Source organism: Taudactylus pleione, unplaced genomic scaffold (genome assembly GCF_031769625.1).
Source record: "Taudactylus pleione unplaced genomic scaffold, aTauple2 ptg000018l, whole genome shotgun sequence".
Taxonomy (NCBI): Eukaryota; Metazoa; Chordata; class Amphibia; order Anura; family Myobatrachidae; genus Taudactylus; species Taudactylus pleione.
Window position 1 is genome coordinate 16,678,307 of NW_028284420.1, and position 25,562 is coordinate 16,703,868.

The 25,562-nt window shown below is 43.0% G+C and overlaps 1 protein-coding gene across 1 annotated transcript in view; it reads right to left on the minus strand.

Moving 5' to 3' along the window:
* The window catches only part of RBBP8NL (RBBP8 N-terminal like), a 71,916-nt gene that overhangs the window by 33,176 nt on the left and 13,178 nt on the right, over positions 1–25,562 (minus strand). Inside the window, exons 2-5 of the mRNA XM_088482902.1 lie at positions 22,621–22,753; positions 8,171–8,213; positions 6,305–6,400; positions 6,062–6,174 (exon numbers count right to left, since the gene is read on the minus strand). Of these exons, the coding sequence (XP_088339028.1) occupies positions 6,062–6,174; positions 6,305–6,400; positions 8,171–8,213; positions 22,621–22,687 (319 nt within the window). The 5' untranslated portion in view covers positions 22,688–22,753. The remainder of the gene's footprint in view (positions 1–6,061; positions 6,175–6,304; positions 6,401–8,170; positions 8,214–22,620; positions 22,754–25,562) is intronic.

The following is a 25,562-nucleotide window of genomic DNA, read 5'->3' on the forward strand; positions in this document are numbered from 1 at the left end:
ACACTGCCAAAGGTTATTCAATCTTGTCATTGAAATATGAAGCACCACTTGGGCAGTGAATTGTCATTGTAGGGGGATTGAGAAGAGGTTTAAATAGAGGTGCATTTGTGGATACGGAGATAACATATTGGTATAGTTGTTCAGCAGATTATTTTGGTAGGTTTGGTTCATACTGTAGCAGTATATGCATCAGTGACATTGTACATCATGAGAGAGTTTTTTTAGAGCAATTCATTTGCATTGTGTGCAATGGCAGATGCTAGGAAGGAAGAGTAGCTGGAACCACTTTAACATGGGCTCTTGCTAGAGGGTGATCAAGATGCTCTACTGTAGAGAAGTTTATGCAAAGAGGTGGAAAGTTCTGAAAATTAATAGAAGGGGGAGATGTACTAAAGGGAAAGAATGCAGTTTTCGGGGGTTTTACCGCACTCCCCGTATGTACAAAGCAACAGAATGCCTTCAGGTGGCGTTACCCAATAGAAGCCTATGGGCTTCTTAACGCGACGCTCCTGGCTGGGAAGGATCCGATTGGATCCCTCCCATGAGCCCCCGCGGCCCGCTCCCTTCTGCCCGGCAGCATTGCAAAGGACAGCTCTTATCGGGAGAGCTGTCCTTTGCGAGATACTTAGTAAATACCTCGGTAATGAACCGCGGTATGTACGCAAAGTCAGGGGGGATGTACCGCTTTGCGGAAGCGATGCTTAGTACATTTCCCCCAAACTGAGATATCTGCTTAGAGAGATAGGAGACCAGGGGGTAATTTTAAAAGCAAGTTTTAAAAGAGATGTTGCCCATAGCAACCAATCAGATTCTACTTAACATTTAACTAGTACCTTCTAGAAGATAATAGCTAGAATCTGATTGGTTGCTATGGGCAACATCTCTTCTAAAACTCACTTCTAAAAACTCACTTTAGTAAATTTACCCCCTAGAACACATCAGTACTAGATACATTGGGGTGCCAGACTGTAGATAGACAGTAATTAGTTAGACAATGTCTAGATCGACCCCAGTTGTTAGACAGTCAATAGATTGACAGGTACAAAAGGTCGACAGGTACAAAAGGTCGACACACTAAAGGTCAACATGTAAGAAGGTCGACAGGTACAAATGGTCGACAGGGTCAAAAGGTCGACATGAAAATGGTCGACACAAAAATTATCTACATTTTTTTTTTTAAGTTTAGGATCAGGCACTTAAGATGAGCCAGTGTCCAACGTCATTCCCTACCATCCAACGTCATTCCCTACCATCCAAGTGGGCATGGAGGGGGAATAAATGCATGTGGCGAGTGAAGCGAGCCACCGTGCCCGCAGCGTGGTGAGCGAAGCGAGCCCGCAAGGGGCCGAATGGTATTTACGCAAAAAACATTTAAAAAAGTGTCGACCATTTTTGTGTCAACCTTTTCCATGTCGACCTTTTGACCATGTCGACCATTTGTACCCGTCGGCCTTCTTACATGTCGACCTTTAGTGTGTTGATCTTTTGTACCTGTCGACCTTTTGTACCTGTCGATCTATTGACTGTCTAACAACTGGGGTAGATCTAGACATTGTCTAACTAATTATTGTCTATCTCTTATACCACACCCATACATTGAATGTTGATAATTCTGTAGCACAGCACAATTAGAATTCTAAACCACAAATATATTTACATATCAGTATTTAATCACATATAAAAGTTTTGATAAAGAAAATTGAAAATGACAAAATAAATCTGGTACTGCTGTATCATAATGATTGGAACTCTAGTGATCAGTCAGTCATAAATGGAACAAATTGGGGAACACTATAGTTGCCGTCAGGTTGGTGAAACAGGGGAGCTTGGTGTGGCCAAGTGAGAATTGCTGGAGGGAAGGTTGACTTGTGTCATCATTGCCAACGCACCCCAGCTATACAATGCCACAATTATCTTTATTGTAAAGTGGAGGGCTAGGCCACAATGCGATTCAGTGCAAATAGCATCAAGCTGCCCAGGCTGTCCACTTCACACAGAAAGGGAGTGGGAGCAGAAGGACGCAAGTGTGCCTCCGGTACACTTGACCACTTTTCTGGGCATCTAGGAAAGCCACCCGAGATTTGTGAATCTCCTGGACATTCTGAGAGATATAAGCAAGTATGAGGAAGAAACAAAAACAAGACAGTGAGCACATAGGCAAACACAGGGGGGGTTTCCGTCTGCCTGGAAACCCCCCTCCCCATCCCACACCATGACCACATAGTAATATAATAGAATTTTACAAGTGCTGCATGTTAATCTCAGTATCACAAATGAAATAATTAGGACTACCTGTGGATCTTTTAACATGTATTCGCTAGTAAGAAATAACCTGTGCATCAACTAGGAGATCTGGAAAACATTCACTGTTAGGGATGTGCTGCTATAGAGCCCAATATGTACATATATGTCCAGGGCAGTGCTAGGTTATTCTGCTGCTTCCAGACTCCCGGACTTGCTCTAATACTCTGGAATGGTGCCCACATCTTAAATAAAAACATTCAACTTAGGCAGGATGGTCCTACATCTAATGGCTTACTGTGATCTCTGGTCCTGTATATGCTGGAATTATGACACACAATACAATATGTATGACGCATATTAAAGCTGGCTAAGTACCCCCTTCTAGAAATCCTGCATTTGCCACTGGAGCAGGCCAAGAAAGGAGTTTAGAGAGAGTAGTTTGGACGCATAAGGATAATGTGGATCATCAATAGAGATGTTGTTGATGTCAGAGGATAAGGAACCCAAGCTGATAAATGTTATGTGAAATTCTGGGACAATCCAAGGGACAAGATAATGCAAAGGGAGTATGAAAATCTGGATAGTAAGGACTTCAAAAGAAGGGAATTTGAGTAAAGGAACAGGAGGGAGACCTTTGAATGTGCAGTGCGGAAAAGGAAGAGTTTAAACCTGCTTCCAGGCCTAAAGCGAGCAAGAAGTGGGTGTGGGTGAAGTTCCAGGTGTGGGAGAAGTTGCGACCACTGTGTAAAAATGCTGCATATGGGGCAGTATCTGACACATAACCATTTTATTAACAGTCAGACTTACTGACTGAGATAAAATAAATCCTTATTAGAGAAGTCAGATGGCTTGGCAAAAATTATAATAGCAAAAAGGTAACTCGGGGACACTCTCCATAGGAATTAGTGTGGCTACACTGATTGGTCAGAGCGTGCAAACTGACCAATCAGCGCTCATTCCTATGGAAAATGTCTCGAGTGACCTCTCATTAGCATCTGTGTCCTGAAATGAATAAGTTGCATTGTCTGAATAGTTTTTTTTGTTTGTTGGTTTGTTTTTTTAGCCAATACCCCATGACATGCCTACATGGATGGAGATTCCCTATGGACTGAGGCCCTGATTCAGAGCCGGACGCTCTGACAGAGCGCTCACTCTGAATCAGGGCCGGGCTGTTTTTTTTTTAGAACGGCCTCCTGGCCGCTCGCATAGCTGTGGGTGACCACCCACAGCTATAGCGAGCGGCCAGTAAGATGGTCGCGATGGTCAAGACCATCGCGATCATCGGGCTTGCGACGAGACCCTTGTGGTAGGGTCTTGTTGCTGCAAGCCCCAGAGATATTTCGGCTCTGACACTCACTCAACATCAACAGCACGCCCCCTTTGGTACGAGACCCGAAGCGAAGGATTGCCCGTCGCTATCCGGGTCTCGCGCATGCACACGACGGAGCCGGCTCCGTTGTGCGCATGCACACTGGCCCACCATCAGAATCAGGCCCTGAGTGAGTAATAAATTGGTAAACAAGAGTGTGTGTATTGTTCTTTCTTTTGATATTTTTTTCACAGGTGGACTACAGGTGTTCAGGGTTTTATGCATCGCCATTTGCAACTGAATGGATGTATCTTCATGGTAATTGGCTATTCGTACAGGGTCGTATGGAGGGGTGTGCGAGCGTCACCATTGCGCAGGGCCCTGGGGGCGGTACTGTTGTTGTCCCATGACCCCTGCATCTGACTAGCATGGTGCCTGGAATGGCACCCTGTGGCCAGAGCGTCCGGGCAGCTTTCTAATGACAGTAGCCCTGCCCCCTTGCATGATGCCACATGTTCAGGGGTGGGGCATACAGTACATAGGCTAAGTGTTCTGAGGGCATGTCATGGGCTTGGAATTACAGGCTATTCACAGGTGTACATACGCAGAGATCCATCTGATTATGGATGGACCTCATGAACCAGGCATAGTGCTGCTAATTACACTGATGGTGATTACACAAGACAATAGATGGGGCGGTGCACAGGTGTGACCAACTCTGACTATGGGTAAAGATCCACCTTTATTCCTATGCACATTGCAGACACACTTGTGGCCAACTTGCGTTCAGTTCTGAATCAGGCCCAATGCGAGTTATTCTAGTAAAGGCACAGGACCTTATTCAGAGTCACATGCTGTTCAGCCACATCTGAGGCCACATTGTGTATTTGGAAATAGATGTAGATTCTCACCTCTATTCAGAGTCGCCCACATATATGCAGCTGCACCGTCCTTATACTTCTGCATGTGATAGCAGTCGTCATCGTTAAAAATGTGAATTAAATAAAAATAGTGCATCTGGATACTGCTGCTAGGTGACACTTAACACACCTTGTAACTACATTTAGGTACACACAATGGCTCTCATTCAGAGGCGCTCGCAAGAAGCGAGCGCTCGCTCTGAATGAGGGCGGCCGCTTGACTTTTCAAGTGCTGCCTCCTGGTCGCTAGCTAAGCTGTGGGTTACCACCCACAGCTTTAGCGACCGACCAGGTTGATGGTCGCGATGGTCAAGACCAATGCAACCATCGGGGCTTGCGATGAGACGCTAAGGTTGGGTTTCGGCACTGACATCACTGCTGATGTCAGTGCGGCCGCCCACAAAACGGCAGGCGTTCCTTAAGGAAACCACCCCCCCACCACGCCTGCAAAACGGGGCGAGCTGTCGGTCACCATCGACAGCCGCCCCTTTTGTAGTGAGCTCTGGAGCGAGGGAATTTCTTGCTCCGGGGCTTGCGCATGCGCAGTGCGGCCGCTGCACGTGTGCAGACCCTAAACATCGACCCGCTTGCCAGCGATCAGTGCTTGCGAGCAGGTCTGAATGAGGGCCAATGTGTAATTTCCACTCAGTGCTGTAACTTGTTTCTTTTGGGCTTCAAATACTATTCATATCAGTTGAAATATGGAAAAAACACAAACACCCAATAGTGTAATAAATTCAAAGATAGAAATAATAATAGCCATCCTACAGTACAGTACATCCAATCTAAAATGGACTTACTAGACTATAAAGGGACTAGTATTTTTGTATTTGAAATCGTATGGAAAAACCTGTTATAGCGCTAAGCTGTCATCATTATCAGCGCACATTTACACCAGCCCCATCCTAGGTGGAAAAGATCCATCTGAAAATAGCAGATCTCTGCATACGCTCATTTCTGAACAGCCCAACATTCCATTTATACTTACATGACATGCCCACCACTTATCCTACATGCATACACCCTGTTGCCACTCTCTGTTACACCATACATACCCACTATCCCAAAGGTGCGGAAGACTCATGATTTTTCTGGTAGTCCCCTGCATCCCCGGAAGAGTGAGCAGATCTTCTGCATCCCACCCATTTCCTAGTGAAGTGGGCAGGATGGGGAGATAATACCAGGATTTGTGTAGAAAGAAGGCAGGGCTAAAATTATGCAAATTGCTTAGTTATAGCCCCACCTCCTCTCCACAGAGCAGCGATTCACAGCATTTTGCCATGATGGGGGTTGGACCAAATGACATAAAGAGCCCGGCCCTGCCCCCCATTGTGGTCATTTACATCTCCTCTCTTGGCTTCTCCCAGAGAGGAGAATTAACACGTAGTCAAATATGAGTTACCCCCATTTAGCCACAACTGGAGATCTGTCTGTATTGTGTGCAACTCTGAATAGCCTACAGATCGACAGAGATGCATATCTATTTCTCGGGCGACCTCGGACGCATGCACAGTGCAAAAAATATCGTAGATACCACTCTGATTCAAGCTAACAGTGAGAACTGACAATAAGCTCTGGATGCACTTACTGAGGACAGAGATTTGTTGCAGACTGTGGAAATTATGGTTCTCATATTCTTGCTGCTTCTTCTTTGCTAGTTCTTGTGTCACTGTGCACCTGTCACACAGGCCGGCTCTCAGCCTAAACAAATAAATAAAAAAAAATATATATACATTGGATATGAAACTCAAATATTTTAATCATTGTTATTTAGTAATAACCAACGGTAGATTGTAGAGGTGCGAGACTTCATCCTATTCCTTGTACTCACCTGTTCTCAAGTACTTTAATATTTTCATTAAGTACTTTTTGATGTTCCCGCAGTAAATGATTCTTAGAAAACAGCTCCTCGATCCTCTGTGAGTCCCTGAAATAAGGAAGACAGGCTTTGGGTAACTAGGCCCAGCTTTTCACAACCTCCATTACTTGTAGAATTATCTGTGCGCCTCATTCTCAAAGAAGCTACTGACTGATTATTTCCATGTGTAGAGACACTTTTTAATGTCATTCTTCAAAGAATTATCATTGCACTATAGGCCTGATTCAGACCCGCTCGCAAGCGCAAAGCGCTCGCAAGCGGGTTGATGGCCGGGCAGTGCGCACGTGCGGCGTGTGCACTGCGCGAGCCCCGCAGCGAGCGAGAAATCACTCGATCCGGGGCTCGCAACAAAATGGGGCGGCTGTCGATGTTGATCAACAGCTCACCCTGTTTTGTAGGCGTGGAGGGGGGGTGGCTGACCAAACGGAGGCTAGAGTAGAAGTTCACTGGGGCTTGCGGTGGACGAGACCCTACCACAAGGGTCTCGGTGTGATAATCGCGACCATCGCCAGGCAGCTCGCACAAGCTGTGGGTGGTCACCCACAGCTGTGCGAGCGGCCTGGAAGCCGGACCCCCCCCCCAAAAAAAACGCCCATCAGACCTGCGAGCTGCCTCCGGCAGCGAGCGGGTCTGATTCAGGGCCAATGTGTGCAGTCATCTTCCATGTACTCTAGACCAGTGCTTCTCAAACTCGGTTCTCAAAACACAATAACAGTCCAGGTTTTAAGGATATCCATGCATAAGCACAGATGGTTAAATCAAAATGAGGTACTAATTAAGTCACCTGTGCTCAAGCATGGATAGCCTTAAAATCTGGACTTTTAATGTGTCTTGATGGCAGAGTTTGATAAGCACTGCTCTAGTATATAGATACTAACTATTGGAAACATAAGTCAAGCTCGTTCCGATACTACCTAAAGTTTTGGGTTTACTCAGTGAAGTGTGGGACAGCTGAACATTCCATATCAGTCAGCTTCTTCCTTTATAAATGTGCTGTATACACTATTGGTTTGTTATAATATAATGTGCTATGTTACATAAATCATGTTTCCTTGTTAGGAAGCCAGCAGATGGCTCAAAAATGTGGGTCTACCCAACATATCTATTACTATATAGGCTCAAATAGCTACCTATAAATGGAAAATAACCAAACCCCAGTGGTTATGATGGGGGTCATAAAAGAGTGTTGTAAAATTGTAGGCAGAGAGAATTTGGTTTTATTTAATTGGACATCTTTAAACTTTGCTATTCGGGTCTATATAACATAACTAATATGATCTTTATTTGAGATTGATAATTTTGGCTTCATTTGAGATTTGTAGGATTTACTATGGAACCTATGTGTCACCCAGTTGCTCTCTTTTAATTAGGAGCAGTGAATACTGAGTGCCACATTGTGACCCCACACTGAAAATATCAGATGTAATCCTGGCATCTATAGTCAGTGGCAGTCTGGGGCAAGGGCCCATCGGGGGAATGCAGTAATAGGGACCCATATTTAGGGGTGTAGCCAGCCTCCAGAGGAGGTGTGGCCTGTCTCCATAGAGACTTGGCTAACCATTAGAAAGTGCATGGTCTGGGCCCCATAAAAAAAATATATATTTAGTAAAGACTGCCGGTGCATGCATGATAATGTACCAGATTAATAATAACAGCAATAGTTTGTAGAAAATACACCCTAGTCCTGTGCAGTATAAGGTAACATATGTATAATGTATAATCAAGTGCACAGACAGTGGGGCCCACCAGGGGTTTCCCCTGTATCCCTGTGGATACAGTCCAACCCTGTCTATAGTGTAGTTATTGCCATGCACTCACCGGCATTTCTCCATGGTCAAGTCTGTAAGTTTTACCTGTATTCCTACAACAGAACAAGAGAAAATTATTAACTGCTGAATTGCATTTCTCATCTGGCATTTTCACACTAAAGCCATATTCTATAGAGATGTTTTGTACTCGGGCATAAAACAAGAATTCTGTACTTGATAAACACCTGGAAAATTGCTTTTATAGGCCAACCACATTAAAATTTACTTTATTTCAGGCATTGTTAAGCCTCGGATCACGGGTCCAGCCAGCTCTGGTTACGGACACACCTAGTGCACAATCGGCAGAAGTTGTACGGACGAAGGTTTGCAGCCACTCTTGCTTGTTTATAAAAGGAGTGGTTAATAATTAGAATAACAGCATTGTTGCTGCAAGCAATATATTGTAACCATTTAAAATTTACTTTATGTAATTCTCTAATTCATGCCATGCCAACATTCAGGAACAATTTGGGAACCTTGAAAGGTACAGAAACTTCCAGTAGCAGAATGAAGGGTATCTGCAGTGTTGTCTAATGTCTCTGAATACAGTTCCGAGCTTCCACTTAATGGAGAAGATATAACGTTCCATTAAATTATATCCATTCCACTAGCTAGCAGAACTGTGGGTGTCTCTCTCTCTCACTAGACACCCAGGGGCTGATTCAGAGTTGCGCACAAGTTCACTTTCTGGATGGATCTTGGGATTTTCGTGCTGCACACTCCTAGCTGAGCATACGCAACTACGGGTGTATTGGAGCAGCAACTAGGCATCACATGTAGTTTAGGTGTTCTGAGAATATGTATGCTTCCAATTTTTTGAACAGATATCTTACCCCAATGATAGGTCTGTTCCAAATGTGCACCGACAGTAAAGACGGCTACTTCTGCGAGCAGATGAATGGCGGCAGATGGCCACATAGATACTTACAACTCTACTTATGGGCGAAGATATGCATTTATTTCTGTGCATGCAATGCTCCCACACTTGAGGCTGACTTGCATGAAACTTTGAATTAGACCCTCAAAGAAATGGTGCCGGGTCATATGCTATACCAGTGACACCTGGTTTGAAAGGTGGAAATCTATTTTAACTACTATGTTCACCCACAAATTACCATACAGTTTCAGTCATCAGTCCTATTTCCCCCCCAGCTAGCAGAACTGTGGAGTTATCTGCCAGGTATCCACCCCTACCAATGCTGCACTGGATCCTCTCCCTGTGTTGTCAATCGTGATATACCATAGTGTTCATGTTGACAAGGTTTGAATAGTCAAATCCAAGTCAAATCCGAGTCAGGACCCGTGGACTTTGCTGACAAGATGTGCAGGAATCTAGGAGGGTGGGTTAGCTGTCTACTCATGGAGAGGACCCATGTGGTATGTAGCCTAGTGCCATCTGAAAGGTCAAAGATCTCTGTAAGGCTCCCAGTCTGTCCATGGATTCAATTGAAGGGAGCTTAGCCCCTAGCCCATACTTGCCTACCCATCCGATTTGGTTGGGAGCCTCCCGAAAATCGGGTGCCATTTTGGCCCCGCCCCCTGCTTCACAATGTCTATATTATCGCCCAAACTGACGCGATCGTGTGGCCCTGCCCCCACCACGCCACAAGTGTCTGTTACCCACTTGGCCACTCCCCCTTGTCCCGGGGCATGCCCCCCCATCCTGCTGATCTGGCTGCTCCCTCCCAGAAGGAGCAGCCAGAAAGTCGGCAGGTATGCCCTAGCCCTGAATACAGGAGATAGGAGCTGGAACGAATATTTGAGAACTCAGGGAACAGAACGGTGAGTAATGCAGCATATCAATAGCCCGCCTGGAATCCGCTGAAGATAGTGCAAACTGACTACTGACTACTAGAGTTGGGTGCCTAGAGTATACACCCTCAAAGAGGGATATAGATCCAGTGCCAAGCACCTGGAGTGACCACCCCAGCGGAACCCAAAACTCTCGGAGAGGACCCTCAGAACAACTACCACCATCAATGGCAGTACCGAAGGTATGAGGAGCAGAGAGTCTTGGAAACAGTTAGGAGCTGTAAACAGGAATAGTCCACTTGAACTTGCAATGTGCAGGCAAGTTGTAAACAGGAGACTTGCTTGAAGTCAGGATAACAGAAGACTGAAGACTTGGCACCTGAAGCACTATAATAGACTTTAGGATAAACAGGTTACTTCAGACCTCTGCTCAGGCTGGAACAAGGATGTAACAAACATGCTGAACCAGACTGGATCTGGAATGAGAGACACAGGCAATACTATGCAGACTGATCCGGACTGGAACCGGAGCTGAACCAGAATGGGACCGGAGGTGAACAGCAGCTGGAACAAGAATGGAACAGCTTGAGCCGAACTGGGACCAGAACTTGAACAGGAATGGGACCAGAGGAGAACAGTAGCTTGATCCGGACTGGGACCTGAGTTTGAACCGGAATGGGACTGGAGTCTTGAATCCGATTGTCATGCAGACAGGATACTTGCAATAGTGGTATGCTGCAGAGTAGACGAAGCAGACTCATAGGCAGTACCTTGCAGAGGTCCAGCTGACAAGAACGCAGGTTCAAGCTGCAGAACGGAGCCTGGAAATACACGTGCGCACACAGAGAAGCATTGTCCCGACAGTGTGCTAATGGCAGGTATAGCTTTAAATAGGGCACTTGCATAGGATAGGAGGAAGCAGCCATTTCAACGGAGCAGACCAGTAGTGACTGGATGTGTTCAGCTGATCATAACCATCATGGCTGCACCCATGCAACTTTGAGAAGTGCTGACATCACCCTGGAACAGGATGACTCAGCTTGAAGAAGTACTACCGGACATGGTATGAGAGACTAAAGGGTCGATTCATCATTACTTAATTTCTACAAAAGCAGGTGAAAATTAAAATTTTCACCTGCAATTGTAGAAATTAAGTGTCCAGGCCATTAATAAAAAAGATAAAGCAGGAGATATCACAGATATCTCCTGCTTACCTTTCTCTCCCAGAATGGTCCTGGTGTATGGGGACAGAATTCATCAAACTATGAAAATACAATATTTTCGGAGCTTGACTGTGGGAGCATTCTCCATCTTCAGAAGGTGTTTGCACCCGCTCGCCACTCGCAACCCGTTCGGAGTCCCTGGTTGTGAAGAGGGATCCTTTCAGGTCCTTCTGCCCTGTCTGTTTCCTTCCGCCAAACGCCAGGGCTTTGGTCCGCATGCGTGACCTGTAGGTCATGCATGCACACTAGTGTCACTGCTCTGAAAGGAGCAATGAAAAGATTCACTGCTTCAAAAAGAGCAATAAAGTGCTTCAGGGAGACAGCTGAATTTTGGGTCAGCTGTCTTTGCACCGGAGCAATGATGAATTGCTACAGCGCTTGTGTCGAGTTAGTATGCTACTTATTGGGGTCCGTTAGGACTCCGATATTTAACATAAAAAATAGACCCCCTAAGAGGTATATTTACTAAAGGTTGATTTTTGAGTACATTTTTTATGCCGATTTTAGTCGACTGCAAACGACTCAAAATCTACTGTATAAATCACTCTTATTTACTAACATTCAATTTGAAATCAATTTCAAAATCAAGTGCGATGTGGGTCAATTTTCAAGAGTGTAAACAAAAATGGTCAATTTGGAATGTGCACTTCAAAATCACCTACAAAATCACCTACAAAATAGACTAACACTTCCTTATATACTCCTAATGGCCAAAACATACCAAATACACTGTAAGCCACAGAAACTCATTATAATAAGCATGGAACACACCCAAGCAAATTGAAAGGTTGTTTTGTGGAGAGGAGGGAGGAGCGTTTAGCAGTACAGTAGTGATTTCATATACTGTAGGTGCTTAAAAAGTGATTTCTGAGAGTTTTGTCCTGTCAATTTCTGTATTGTTATTGTCATTTTGAAGTTTGTCTTATTTTTTATCTTGTCTATTTTTTTATTTAGTCTTTGTCAGTGTTTCTGTGTTTTTTTTTAAATCTGTTTATTTAAGGAAAATGTTTTCATATATACAGTAATACAGTAAGCAAAACATAGTAGATGGCTACCAAAAATTACAGAAAGCAAAACATAGTAGATGGCTACCAAAAATTACAGAAATTAGAGACTAGATTTGTAATACATCATAATATTACATCAACAATAGTCAATGAAATAAAGATATATGGGACAAGGAAAGGTTAGGAAAGGGGAAAGAGAGGAATTGAAAAGATTGGTGAAAATGTTAGCGGATAAGGAATAAGAGAAAAGGAGATAGGGATAAGAGGAGTGCCAGCCAATACAGTTCAACATCACGCCAAAAATATCTCTAATGGAGAATTTTTAGATAGTAGTCAGGGGGGGTTCAGCATTAAAGTGGGAAGTCCATGGAGTCCATACTTTTATAAAGTGATCTGGGGTATCATGTAAGATAGAGGATATTCGCTCCATTTTATAAGTAATCCAAATTGCGTTGATGGTAGCTAGCACTGGAGGAGGTGTAGTTGATTTCCAATGAGTTGCTATTTGGCACTTGTTCAAGATATGCTTTCTAAGTTTTTGTATAGGTCGGGTAGTATTTAGAATAGGGCGAGAAAGCAGAGTAGTTAGTGGGTTAAAAGCGATTTGAACATCTACAATTTCTCTAATCAATTTATGAATATCGTTCCAGTATTGTTGAATGTGGGGGCATGACCACCAAACATGCTCACATAATCTCCAACACATTGGGGAAACCACTGGGTATATCGAATGTAGGCAGGAAGGGACAGATACCAGCAGGGGCGTAACTATACCTACAGGGGCCCCACAGCAAAATTTTTTATGGGTCCCCCTCTCAGCCCGCGGCCCCCAATCTCGTCCCGCTCTTGCCCCCCCCCGGTCTGAGGCCCCCCTGCACCCCGGCTTACCTGATCCATGGTCATGCTGTGCAGGGCAGACCCACCTTCCCTCCCGGTCGGCTCCATCTCACTGACTGATGTTGGGAGGAGGTGGCCACACCTTCTCCCAGTATCAGCCAATTGGGACAGCCGGAGCTGACTGGGAAGACGCGACCACAGAGCGGGGGGGCACGCAACCAAGGAGCAGGTAAGTGCAGTAGAGGGGAGTGAGGAGGGTGCGGAGGGAAGGGCAGCGGACAGCGGACTGGCACCGTAGGTGCAGGGGGAAGGCCGGGCCCCGGGTTGGTCTGGGCCCCATAGCAGCCGCACCCCCTGCACCCACGGTAGTTACGCCACTGGATACCAGCGGTAATAAAGTTTATACGAATTCTCCTTAATTCTAACTGAAATAGAGCTTTTAGAAATCTCAGATCTGATTTCTGACCACTCCTCGAGACTAAGAGTCTCTCCTATATCAGTTTCCCATGTCAATTCATGTGGCTCTTTTAAAGGCTGGTTGTGGGAAAGAAGAATTTGATAGATTGTAGAAATTAGGCCTTTGGTGGTATGGTGATTTTGACATAATGACTCTATAGGAGTTACTGTATACTTATAGGAGAGGTTGATTTTTTGAGCGATTGGTAAAAATTAAGGATTTGTAAATACTGATAAAATACTTTGTGTGGAAGGGAGTATCGAGATTGTATATCAGGGAATTCTTGGAAGTAACTTAAGGGAGCTAAATCCATTGGAAAAAAGAATGTTAGATTTGGTATAATGCTGAAATGATTGATGGATCATTCCTGGGACAAAATCTGGATTATTCCATAACAGAATTAAAAACGGATGGAAGGAGCGAAGTTGACATAGTCGTGTGCAAATTTCCCACATAGAGAGAGTAAACCAAACTGCAGGAAGGAATGAGACCATGTTCGGGCGATTAGCAGGGGTACACCATAGGAGATTATAAGGGGAATATGTCTGAAGAACATGAGCTTCAATACTAGTCCAAATTTTTCGGTCAGGGGGTGCGTGCCATAGGATACATGTTGACAGTTGGGAGCTCCCAAGCCTCCCTACAAGCCATGCTTTTGCAGTATGCGCATCCTAACTCGTGGCCTTCGACCTGCCCATATAAAATGCGTTATCTTAGTTTGAAGGTTCTTAAAATTTTTAGGGGGATGTGTGTATTGGTAAGGTCTGCCAGAGATATAAAAGTCGGAGTAGTATATTAATTTGACCGCTGCAATACGGCCTGTCCAAGAAATCAATAGTTTTCCCCAAGTGGAGAGATCCGAAGCGATAGTAGCTAATAGCCTTGGAAAGTTAGCAGCGTAAAGAGTAAAGTAGTTCTTGGTAAGGTTGATGCCCAAATATTTCAATTTGTCTGGCTGCCATCTGGAGGGGAATGTAGACTGTAATAGTCGCAGAGAGGCTGGGGGAATCTGATATCTAACATTTCAGTTTGTCTGAATTAATTTTAAAGTTTGACAGCTGACCATAAGGCTCAATTTCAGCTAATAGGTGTGGTAAAGAAGAGTGGGGGTCTGTTAGTGTCAGGATTACGTCATCTGCATAAAGAGCAATTTTATGATCTATGTTACCAACAATGATAACAGAGACACAATTATTAAATCTGATTCTAGCGGCAAGGGGTTCCATCACAAGTGCAAAAAGAAGTGGGGACAAGGGGCATCCTTGTCTAGTGCCATTTCGAATAAGAAATGGGTCAGAGGAGAGGCCATTTACAAGTACAGAGGCTGAGGGATTATGGTAAAGTGAAGTTAGACCGTTATAGAAAGCTCCCTTGAAACCCATTGTAATTAGAGTTTGTTGGATAAAAGGCCATGCCACTCTACCGAAAGCCTTTTCTGCGTCAAGGGCCACCACCAGGGTCGGTACTGATCTGTTTTGGGTGAGGTGAATTAGGTTGATCAGTCGTCTGGTGTTATCTGAAGCTTGCCTATTAGGAATGAAGCCCACCTGATTTGGATGGACTAGATGTGGCATGATGGGGGATAGTCTGTTGGCTAAGATTTTTACAAAAAGTTTCAGATCTACATTTAATAGGGAAATTGGTCTGTAATTTTTTATCTCCAAAGGGTCACGATCGGGTTTTGGGATAATGATTATATTGGCCCTGGTGGTGGCCTCATCAAACGTCTTACATTCCAATAATGAGTTGAAAAGTAGTTGCAGCATTCGGAGTAGAGATTCTGTACATTTTTTATAGTATACGGCTGAGAGGCCATCTGGACCAGGAGCAGCCGATCTGCGGAGCTGTCTTATGGCGGCTATAATTTCTTCATTGGAGATGGGTGCATTTAAGGAGAGAATATGTTTGTGAGTCAATTTAGATAGGGGGCAGGATGATAAATATTGACTCATTTTTATTGTGTCCTGGGGGGAATTTGTAATAGAGGAGGGGAAGTTATAGAGGGAGGTAGTGTTTCTGTGTTTGTGCCTGAGGTGTGTGTGTGTTTAAGCTTAGTGTTAGTTTTTAAGTGCAGTTTGTGTATTTATTTTTCGTGTTGTGGAGGCTGCCAGGAGTAAGGCAAAAGAGGATAGGGAGGTGAAGGAAAGGGATCCAGTTGGAGAGGATAGTGTGATGAGGAGGCAGAGGGCCAGGACTCCGATTTGGGGGGGGAGCCTCAACCTGACAAAATTAAATCTGGCTGCAATGTCAGGTTTAACTTTGAGGAGAATTGTGCATTGGTAAACTCCTTGTTGTCTAACTTTGGGGAGTTATTTGGTCGCCGAGCCCAACGCTCAACTACAAGAAGAAAGCGAGCCATGTGGCAGGCAGCAGTTGATGCAGTGAATTCTATTGGGCATTTAAAAAACAACGAGCACCAGTGTGTGAAATGTCTTTCAAACATCTGACGCAGTATCAAATCCAAGATGGTCCTGGAAAAGCACTCTACACGCAGCACTAGAGGAGGGTCACCTGAGGAGGTGGATTATAATGAGTATGATGAATGGGTCAAGGGAATTATACCTGCAGGAATTGGTGTCAGGAGTTAATGTGTATGCCACATTTGTGTCTCCTTTAATAGGCATCATAATTGTGTCCTACCAATAGAATGATGTTTAGAAGATAAAATCACCTGTTTTTTAATAGTCTATTAATTTTGGGATTTTTCTGTCAATTTTGTAGTCGATTTTCAATCTGACTTTTAGTAAATGAGAGAATCCTATGCCTATGAATGTGGTAAATAAATAGATTTGTGTAATAAAATAATAAAAATAACAAGTGGCAAAACCATGGCAGTTATTTTCTGTTTCCCTAGAGCAGTGGTTCTCATACTCGGTCCTCAGGACCCCACACTTTCCAGGTCACCCAATCACTTTTTCCAGGTCACCCAGCAGGTGCACACGTGTGTTCATTACCCATTGACAGTTGCCACATTTTAAAAGATCCATATTAGGAGCTAATTATTTCACTTGTGATTCTATGAGGAGACCTGGAAAACATGCACTGCTTGAGGTGCTGAGGATCAAGTTTGAGAACCTGTGCTCTATAGCATAGTTTGTTCTGAGAAAGACATGGTAAAATTGAATTTAGGTAAGTTACTTATATTTCATTCCCTATGAAAGTGACTGAAGGAGATAATGTGAAAATTGATCTGGTCATATGGGGAAAAATACTAGTCCTGAAGGGGTTAAGAAAAATAGAATCTTACAAAGTGCTGATAGCGCCATTAAACATTTAAATGCCCAGTTGCCTTATATAGAGGATCTACAAGTAGCATTCTTAAATGACATATGTAAATGATACCCTGTCTTGTCAAAACTTGAGATGTATGATGTTCTGTTTACATATTATATGCCGCGGAGTGTAATGTTTTTCTGCTATCAGCAAGGGTGATTTTCAGAGCGGTTCTGTAGTTTTCACTGTCTGGCTCGTATATGAAAGTGTCGAAGCTGAATAATTGGCTGAGACAAGTTCAGTTTAAAATTTAATCACGGCGATGCCATCTTGCGAATGGCCGCAAGACGCCATCTTGAAAATGAGATTGCAAGACGCCATTTTGCGAATGGCCGCCTAAGCGCCATTTTAGATAAACTCACATTTTAGTACATGTGGCGATAATACTAATAGCACCATGCGTTTGCATCTTTCACCATTTCTCATACACACATTAATACACACAATTGCACTGTTAACTAGTCGCATATTAGCGAATGCATAGGACTTTGTATGAAACCGCTGTTTTATTAGCTTTATGAGCACGCATCTGCCCCAAGTTAACTAGCGTCCTTATATCAAACCCTGAATACCCACACATTACATTATCACACATAAGGTTCAATACGCTTTAAAGTGTATGATTTAAGTTGGTTCAGTTAGTTTAAATGCTGAGAAATAAAGATATTTGATAGATAAGGTATTATACATGTTAAACAAGTCGTGTTTGGAGTGTTATCGGTGGGGAGATCGCATCATGCATTCTCGAGTTATGGATCGCAGAGCCTACAAGCAACAAAATGTATATTTTAGGAACAACTGTTAGGATGTTGCAGGGGGCGTGAAGAGGAAGATCCCCAGCTGTTAGAGGCAGGGAGAGTCTATTTGAACTAGCCTGTTAAATGTGCTGTAACAGATGCTTCTCCCCTGGGAACCAATAACACCAGCAACAAACTTCCCTATTGTCCTGTTTATTCTGAGGTGGTATAAATATGTGTGCACGAACGCTGGTTCTCAGTCTTCGTGCTGAACGCTGTATGACTAGGGGTCTCTTGCTGATGCCTATCTCCGGGTCCGGAAGCGCCTGCGTATGTATACTGTACTTGGGTCTGTATAATTGCCCTTTTGCGCCTAAATTGTGTCTTGATCAATTGCGTGTAACTGTCTGAACTTTTATCTGAATAACACTTGTGCTGTGGAACCACAGATTCCACGTCTAAGTCTTTATTTATGGTATGACTGCGTACGCAAATTAGCGTCATCCTTAGAGGTTTATAGGAAGGGTTTTAGAATGTACAGGCAGAGGTATATAGAGGTTCTGATCCAGTATCGTTAAAAGAAATGCCCAAAAGACTGAGGCAAGTCTAGAGGGTTTACTTACTAAACGTCGGGTTTTGAAACTCGGCACTTCTGATTATGTTTATGCCCGAAATTGGTTCTTTTAGCATCATGAAACAAAGAAAAAATCTATTATATTTGCAAGTCAAACTCTATACTTACAACTGTGTGAGTGAATTCTATTGTAATGTGTGTTATGGGATATGCTAGTGCTATATACAATGAAAAAATAGTAATAATACAGTACATAATACATACAGCAATAATAAATCAGAGAGTGGAAATAGAAGGGGGTACAACTGCACAGGCTTTGTAGGATCTGCAAATAGTTTCACCTTCATGGTGAGAGGTTCAAAATACTTTTCTATCAATATTGGGTACAATATGCTGTAGTTTTTACGTTGTGAAAAGGCCGCAACAAGGCATCAATGTACAGTAGTGCTCCATATTCTCCAATATCCACAGACAGACAATGTAATGCATCACATGGTTAGATGCATGGATCAGTAGCAAAGTGTCCATGGCATATTTGGAAATGGAAAATATGATTGTTCCCTTATAAATAGCATTGACTTTCTGTGAAGTTATGATTTTAAGTTACTTATGCAGTATATTAGGAGCAATGTGTCATACACAAACAGATTGTATATTCACAGGATGGTAAGCTGCTTGCCAGACACGTTAATTCACTTCTGCTCATTAACAAGAAAATATTCTCTGCCATAACGACTCAAGCACGTGACAAACCTGTCCATCAAGTTTCACTCTTTTTACACAACTCCAACAGATTTTTATACTTCACCCTTCACTCTGACATTGAGAAGCCCTGAATACTTGTTCCATGCCATATGTATTCTAATGTCAGGTGAAAGTTAACCACATGCTGCAATATAGCAGCCACTGTTGTGGAATTGTACCAGTAATGAGCGTGACATCATAATTGAATTGAAATTGAATAAATCATTATCAGATCTTTATAGGACACACTGGGATATACAGTCCAAACATGAGTGTGTTCATCCCGGGAATCTGATGGGATGGATCCAGGATTCCCTGGGAAGGGGGGGGGGAGAGCACTGGGTGTTTGGTGGAGTGTCACGAGGCAGACTAATAGCTTTCTAATGGTCCACATGGTCACACCCCCCCAGGCCCAACTTGTGCGAGTCCAGCTAATCTAAGATTACATCCTGGTCTGGGTTAGTATTGCTATGTCATTTCCAAGCAGTTTTGGGGTTGATGTATAATCAGTTGTTCCATCTGTATGTAATACATTGGAGAATATTGCTTTCTTTGAGACAAACTTGTTATAAGAGTTGGTAACTATGTGTCAAAATCTTTTATTTTTACCCGCTAGGTGCAATAATCCAGCCCCAATAAAAAGAAAAGCTACAAATTGCTACAACTTAATGCTTAAAACTACACAAACTCTGACTGAGCACTGAGGCAAGTCTATTCATGAGTGGTTCTCCTAGGGCCTGTCTATGTGAGGAGAGGAACAATGCAGTCTCTCCACCGGCTTTACTCGTTTAGCCAACACAGCCCATTTCACTCTCTCTTTCCCAGGACATTTTTCTCATGGTTCTGAAACATGTCTCATCCTGTCACTAAAGACCTGACAAAACAATAATCCTGACTCTAGTCTCACTCAATTCTGTAAGTGGTGAATTATATAGTAAAGTATTGGAAATACCATCAAATGATCTGCCGTCTGCCAAACACTGTGCAGAAAATAATATGTTGTAATGAACAGTATATGGAAATAGAATATGACCTTTAAAAAAAATAATTGCAGACTTATGTTCGTGATAATAAACAAGTTGATAGGGGTCTAGTGTTGCTATAGGAACTTAGGATAACAAGAGATCTAAGCCAGCAAGAGGGGTTCTTGTGTTGATTTTTGATCTTAAAATCGTGCAATGCTTGTGAGATCCAGGCAGGTTAGGGGGTGTTTGCATGGTAAAATGTCTACAGCTGATCATGCGCTACTATAGAATGCAGACAAATAAAAGTTGATAGTAACATTCTAAAGAGGTCAGGTGGAGAAACTAATAATAGTGACCTATCAGATGTTAGTTATCATTTATCTAGTACTTTATATAAAATGCTAGGTAGATTCTGACTGGTTGCTATGGCAACTTCTCCATTCATTCAGAAGGTTTGATTCATCTCCCTCTTTGAGACATAGGGGTCTATGTACTAAGCCTTAGAGAGAGATAAAGTCGATGGAGATAAAGTACCAACCAACCAGCTCCTAACTGTCATTTTTCCAACACAGCCTGTAAAGTGACAGTTAGTAGCTGATTGGTTGGTGCTTAATCTCTGTCCACTTTATCTCTCTTCAAGGCTTAGTACATAGACACCATAGTTATCAGAATACTGCTATATAAATAAATGTGCTGCTATATAAATAAACCAATCACATCGTAGTTGTATTTTTTCTAATGCAGTTTAAAAATGAAAACAAATAATTTATTGGTTGCTATGTAAATAACAAAAGTTTATTACATAAGCCACTGCGGGATCTGGTCACATGGTTGACATTGACCATGTTGACATTCATAATGTCCACACCAAAATGTCGACATTAGAATGATAACATGATTCAACATGCACAAGTTGACATCCTCAAAATGTTGTCATGTTTACAATGTCGACATCTGAAATGTTGACATGTAAAGTGTTGACAGTCTGAGGATGCCGACGGTTACAGTTAGGCACTTGGGGGAGGGTAAGTAGTAGGGTTAGTGATAAGGACAGAATACTTACCGGAACACCTCTACTCTGCCGCCTGCACTGGAACTGCATGTCATATGGCCGCCGGGACCCCATAGAAGACGCTAGAATCGCTGCAGCCATCGGGAGCAGGTAAGTGACCTGTAGACATGATGAATGTTGACATGGCCATTGTTGACATGCTAAGCAGCTAAGCATGTCAACATGTTGACATTTCAACCATGTCGACATTACCATGCCGATCTAGTGTGAGTCGACATGATAAATGTCGTTGTTGACCTAACATGCCACATCTGCCCCTACAGCTTACATAGAGTCTCACAAAGTGGTCTGATTTGATATGTGGTCTAGGTTATTAAGAGGCACTTGTAGTATGACCCAGTGATGACAGAGAAATACAGTGGGCCTGATTCAGAGACGGTCGCAATGCCGATGTTTTCTCAAATGGACATTTTTTTCCCAACTGTACATGGTATAAGTCACACTGCACACGTGCCACAATGGTTGCAGTAGTCCTGTGATCGCAGTGAGGATTTATTCAGCATATGATTGACAGGCAAAGACCATTTGTCGGCTGCGAGAGGGGGCATGGGTGTCTGCTATTGTAAATCCAAATGCAGTTACAAAGCCTCCAGCGTCTCAGTTCTGATGGCCATTATGAGTAACCATAGGGTTACTCATAAGTTTAGTGGTCAACACAAAAGTCTCCACTAGCAGTCTGTACTAATAGATCTAGGCATGCATCAACTAATAGTAGTTTGCTTGCCAGTTACTATATGATCCAGTTTACATTTGCAATAGACCAATTAGAGTGTTAAATACTTGAAAATGTTTCTGGCCTGATACAGAATATCTCCATTGAAGGGTTATAGGAGCTGGTGAAGGAGCATTTGTGTTATTGTTCTCCGTTGTACAAGTGGGCAAATAACATTTTGATCCCTGATTTTTGTCTGCTCAGAGGTGATATAAACCAGGTCCCACCCTCTGCAAGGGGGTGTACATTTCAAATGTAAATGTGTTTTATTCAATTGTAAATGTGTTTTTTGGTTTATTTATATGTAGTGTAAGCCAACACTGCACAGATTTCATCTCATTCCCATAAAAGGTTTGGTAAATAAGAGTGTGGCAACTGTGGAAATGCAAAGGAGTAATCATGAAGGGAACAAATTAAGATACTTTCATTGTTTCTGCCTTGGCATTTCCTGAAGAATCTGCAACTCACAAATATAGGTGCTTACCCTTTTTATGGGGCTGTTCTAAATGACTGGACAATGATTGTGCACCATAAAATGCATATGCAACATATTAGTTGCACATTTGATATAAAGAAGCAGCACAAGGTCATAAATGAGCCTTACTGTATATGCGATGTGGGTGCGATATTAGCACTCAAAATTGCATTGCAGTATGTGATAATATCACCTGGATTTATTAAATAGCACATGCAGGGACAAGGGCTCAAAAAGTGACCATATCAGCAGTCACTACGCTTCTCCTGCGCATGCGTGGTCTACTGGCATGTGTGGTGACCATTGCTGGGGAGGGTTCCCGAAGAAACCCTTTCCCAGTAAATTTTGTGAATTGTAGCCTATATACTACAGCAGCTAACGTCATCTTCAGATGGCGTTAGCTGCCGGGGCCAATCACCAGAATGCAAAGCTTGGTGAACCTATGGGGGTTGTGTGTCGGAAAGGAAGGGACTGCAGTAGATTTCATAGATCATACGATCCCTCCAACGTACATCTGGGAAATACTTAATGTTTGCGGGTATGCCCCGAAAATGTGTGTTTTTGGGGAATATGCCGCAAATATTTAATGATAAATATGCCATTATGTCCTTTTTTACTAGAACTTGTCTTACCTAACACTTCTTTGTCATGGATATCCTTCAGTCTGTGCAGAGCTTCGCTAAAACTGTCATTAGCCATATTGGTGCCTGGAGAAGCCACGCTTCTTGCTCACAGCTTTTAGATTATAACCATTCAGTTGTTGCCCTGGGAACAGAAGAGGAAAGACACAGTTGTATTAAAAAAAGAGCCTCTAGCATCCCACATATTAAACAGCGGGGAGAAAAAGGCCAGTGCAGGATGTGCTTACTGCCCATTCCCCGAGATAATCAAGACATGATGCAGTTGTGCAGGGTTTATCATAGACTGGTAAACAAATGATACGATCATGAACAGTCTTACCATCAAACATGTTACTGAAAGTAGAAAAATATAATATAACTATGCAAAATTATTCATTTAATGGCTACCAACCACATTTCTAGTTGGAAAACAACTCTGATCTGCCCATGCCTCACCCTTTGCAACAGTCAAGCTCCTTATGAATTGCTACTTTTCGAGTGAAAATTGTGATGTGATGTGTAGTGGACATATAAATATCTGGATACAACTTTTGCCTCACCAGGCAAGGGTACATGCCGCTTAACGTACAAGGGTACATGCCACTTATTGGACAAGGGTACATGCAGCTTACCGGACAAGGGTACATGCAGCTTTGACAAAGAAAGATATTTCTCCTACACTAACCCACCTGAAATCCTACATCATAATATTAAAGAAAGAAAAATTGGGAAGACAAGCTACGTCCATCAGCCATCAAAACCACATTCCAGTTCCTAAAGATAGAGGAGCAAATCCTGATCAGGAACAACCATAGATAAGGAACAGTGTACAGTTGGGGGCTTGATTCAAAAAATAACATGAACAATAATTAGAAAGAGTATAAAATGGAGAGAAATATTTCAAATACATTGAAGCAGTATATGTATGTTATTTAAATACCTACAGAATTGAAAATGCTCACTGCTTGCCCCTGTTATTATTTTCTTAGGAAAGTTAAGATTTGTTGTTGTTGTGGCGTATTCAGCAAAAGACTACACTATGTAGTCTCTTCACCAATACAGTTATACTTGGTTTGGTGTGTGATTGGGCTATATGATCATTGCCTGACGCTTCCATATACTTCAGCATTTGGAATATTGGGTGTGTAGCAAAAAGTATGGGCTAGTTGCTATGTATAGTGTGGAAGTAGTTTACTAGATTAAAGTAACTCGAAACTCAAAAGATGTTATGCATTGTGTGTGTGACATTTCAACATGATGAGACAGAATTTTATACTGTTATAAGGAGGTAAATATAACACTTTAAGAGCAAGATACAAAAACATGATTTTTTTATACATTTCCAATGTAATTCCATGTGAGTCTTCCCATTGCAAACTATGGGCCTGATTCAGGCCCGCTCGCTAGCGTATAGCGCCCGCAGGCGGGTCGATGGCCAGGTAGTGCGCACATGCAGCGTGCGTGAGCCCCGGAGCGAGTAAGAAATCACTCGCTCCAGGGCTCACTTCAAGACGGGGCGGCTGTCGATGTTGATCGACAGCTCGCCCCATTTTGTAGGCGGGTCGGGGGGGGTGGCTGCACAAACGGAGGCGTTCCCGAAAGGAACGCCTGCCGTTTGTGGGCGGCTCTACTGACATCACACGTGATGTCAGTAGTGAACTTCCTGATCTATTAGAGCAGGAAGTTCACTGGGGCTTGCGGTGGACGAGACCCTACCACAAGGGTCTCGTCGCAAGCCCGATGGTCGCGATAATCGCAACCATCTTCAGGCCGCCCGCTAAAGCTGTGTGTGGTCACCCACAGTTTAGCGAGCGGCCTGGAGGCCGGGGTAAAAAACACCCGGCCCGACCTGATTCAGAGCGAGATCTTGCAAATAGCGAGCACCTCTGAATCAGGGCCTATGTTGCTCGTTCGTACGACGAATTATATATTGTATGTGCATCGGCAGGTGTGTACACCCGATATGTCTGTGGTCGACGTCGTTCACAGGCATATCAGGTCCGCCCTGCAACACAATGCCGATATATCATCCAGAATTATATCGGTACATCTGGCTGTGTGTACGGACGACTCACTGACCGCAATTTAAATTCCCGCCCTGTTGCGATGTATGGCCAGACGTATCAAGCGGCCGATTGGTAAGTGTGAATAGCTAAGCAAATCGGCCGCTTGGTTAGCACGATGGCCGGTTGGCCGTTGATTCGCTCAAGTGTGTATACAGCATAAGTGTTTACTATAACCATATATAAGAGATGACCCTTAGTTGGCAATAGTTACAGATAGCTTACAGAGGCCCTTTGTTACTGAGGTGGTTCACATGATTCTTCCCTGATAAACCCTGGAGTTCTACAGTCCCCATCAATTTATAATTATTATTAGTTAACAATCAATACATAACAGGGAGTACAGGAAAAGAGAGGGTAAGGGAAAGGACATATATGGTAGGGAATAAATGTTTCCCTATTTTTAATATTTCTCTTCAATAAATAATAACATACAAAGGCCAGAAAATAAGGTATAAATATATACATTTTACCATGCTATCTATCAATAATGAACACAGGGACAATTACAGGAACTTATCTCTAAAACCTGAGGCAGTCTTTAGCATTTAAACAGTTGGTAACTAAGGTGACCAGATTCTAGCAAGAGGTACATTTTGGTGTTTTATGTACTACAAACATGGTACCTTCTGTATCCAGACCATAACTAGAAATTTTAGCATGTAGGGCAAGGAGGAAAACTGTAACCAAATGAATCTTAAATATTAATTTCCATGTGTCCCCTACAGCCTTACATCCTGGGTGGTTGCCCCACTCACACAGCATTAGTCACAGTCATAGTCCACATAGTTACACTAAAAAAGAAAATAATACCCTTTCATTGGTGTGGAACGATGATTGGCATCTTTTGGCTTTGGATTTCCTAGATGTACAGTAGATGTATAGAATGGT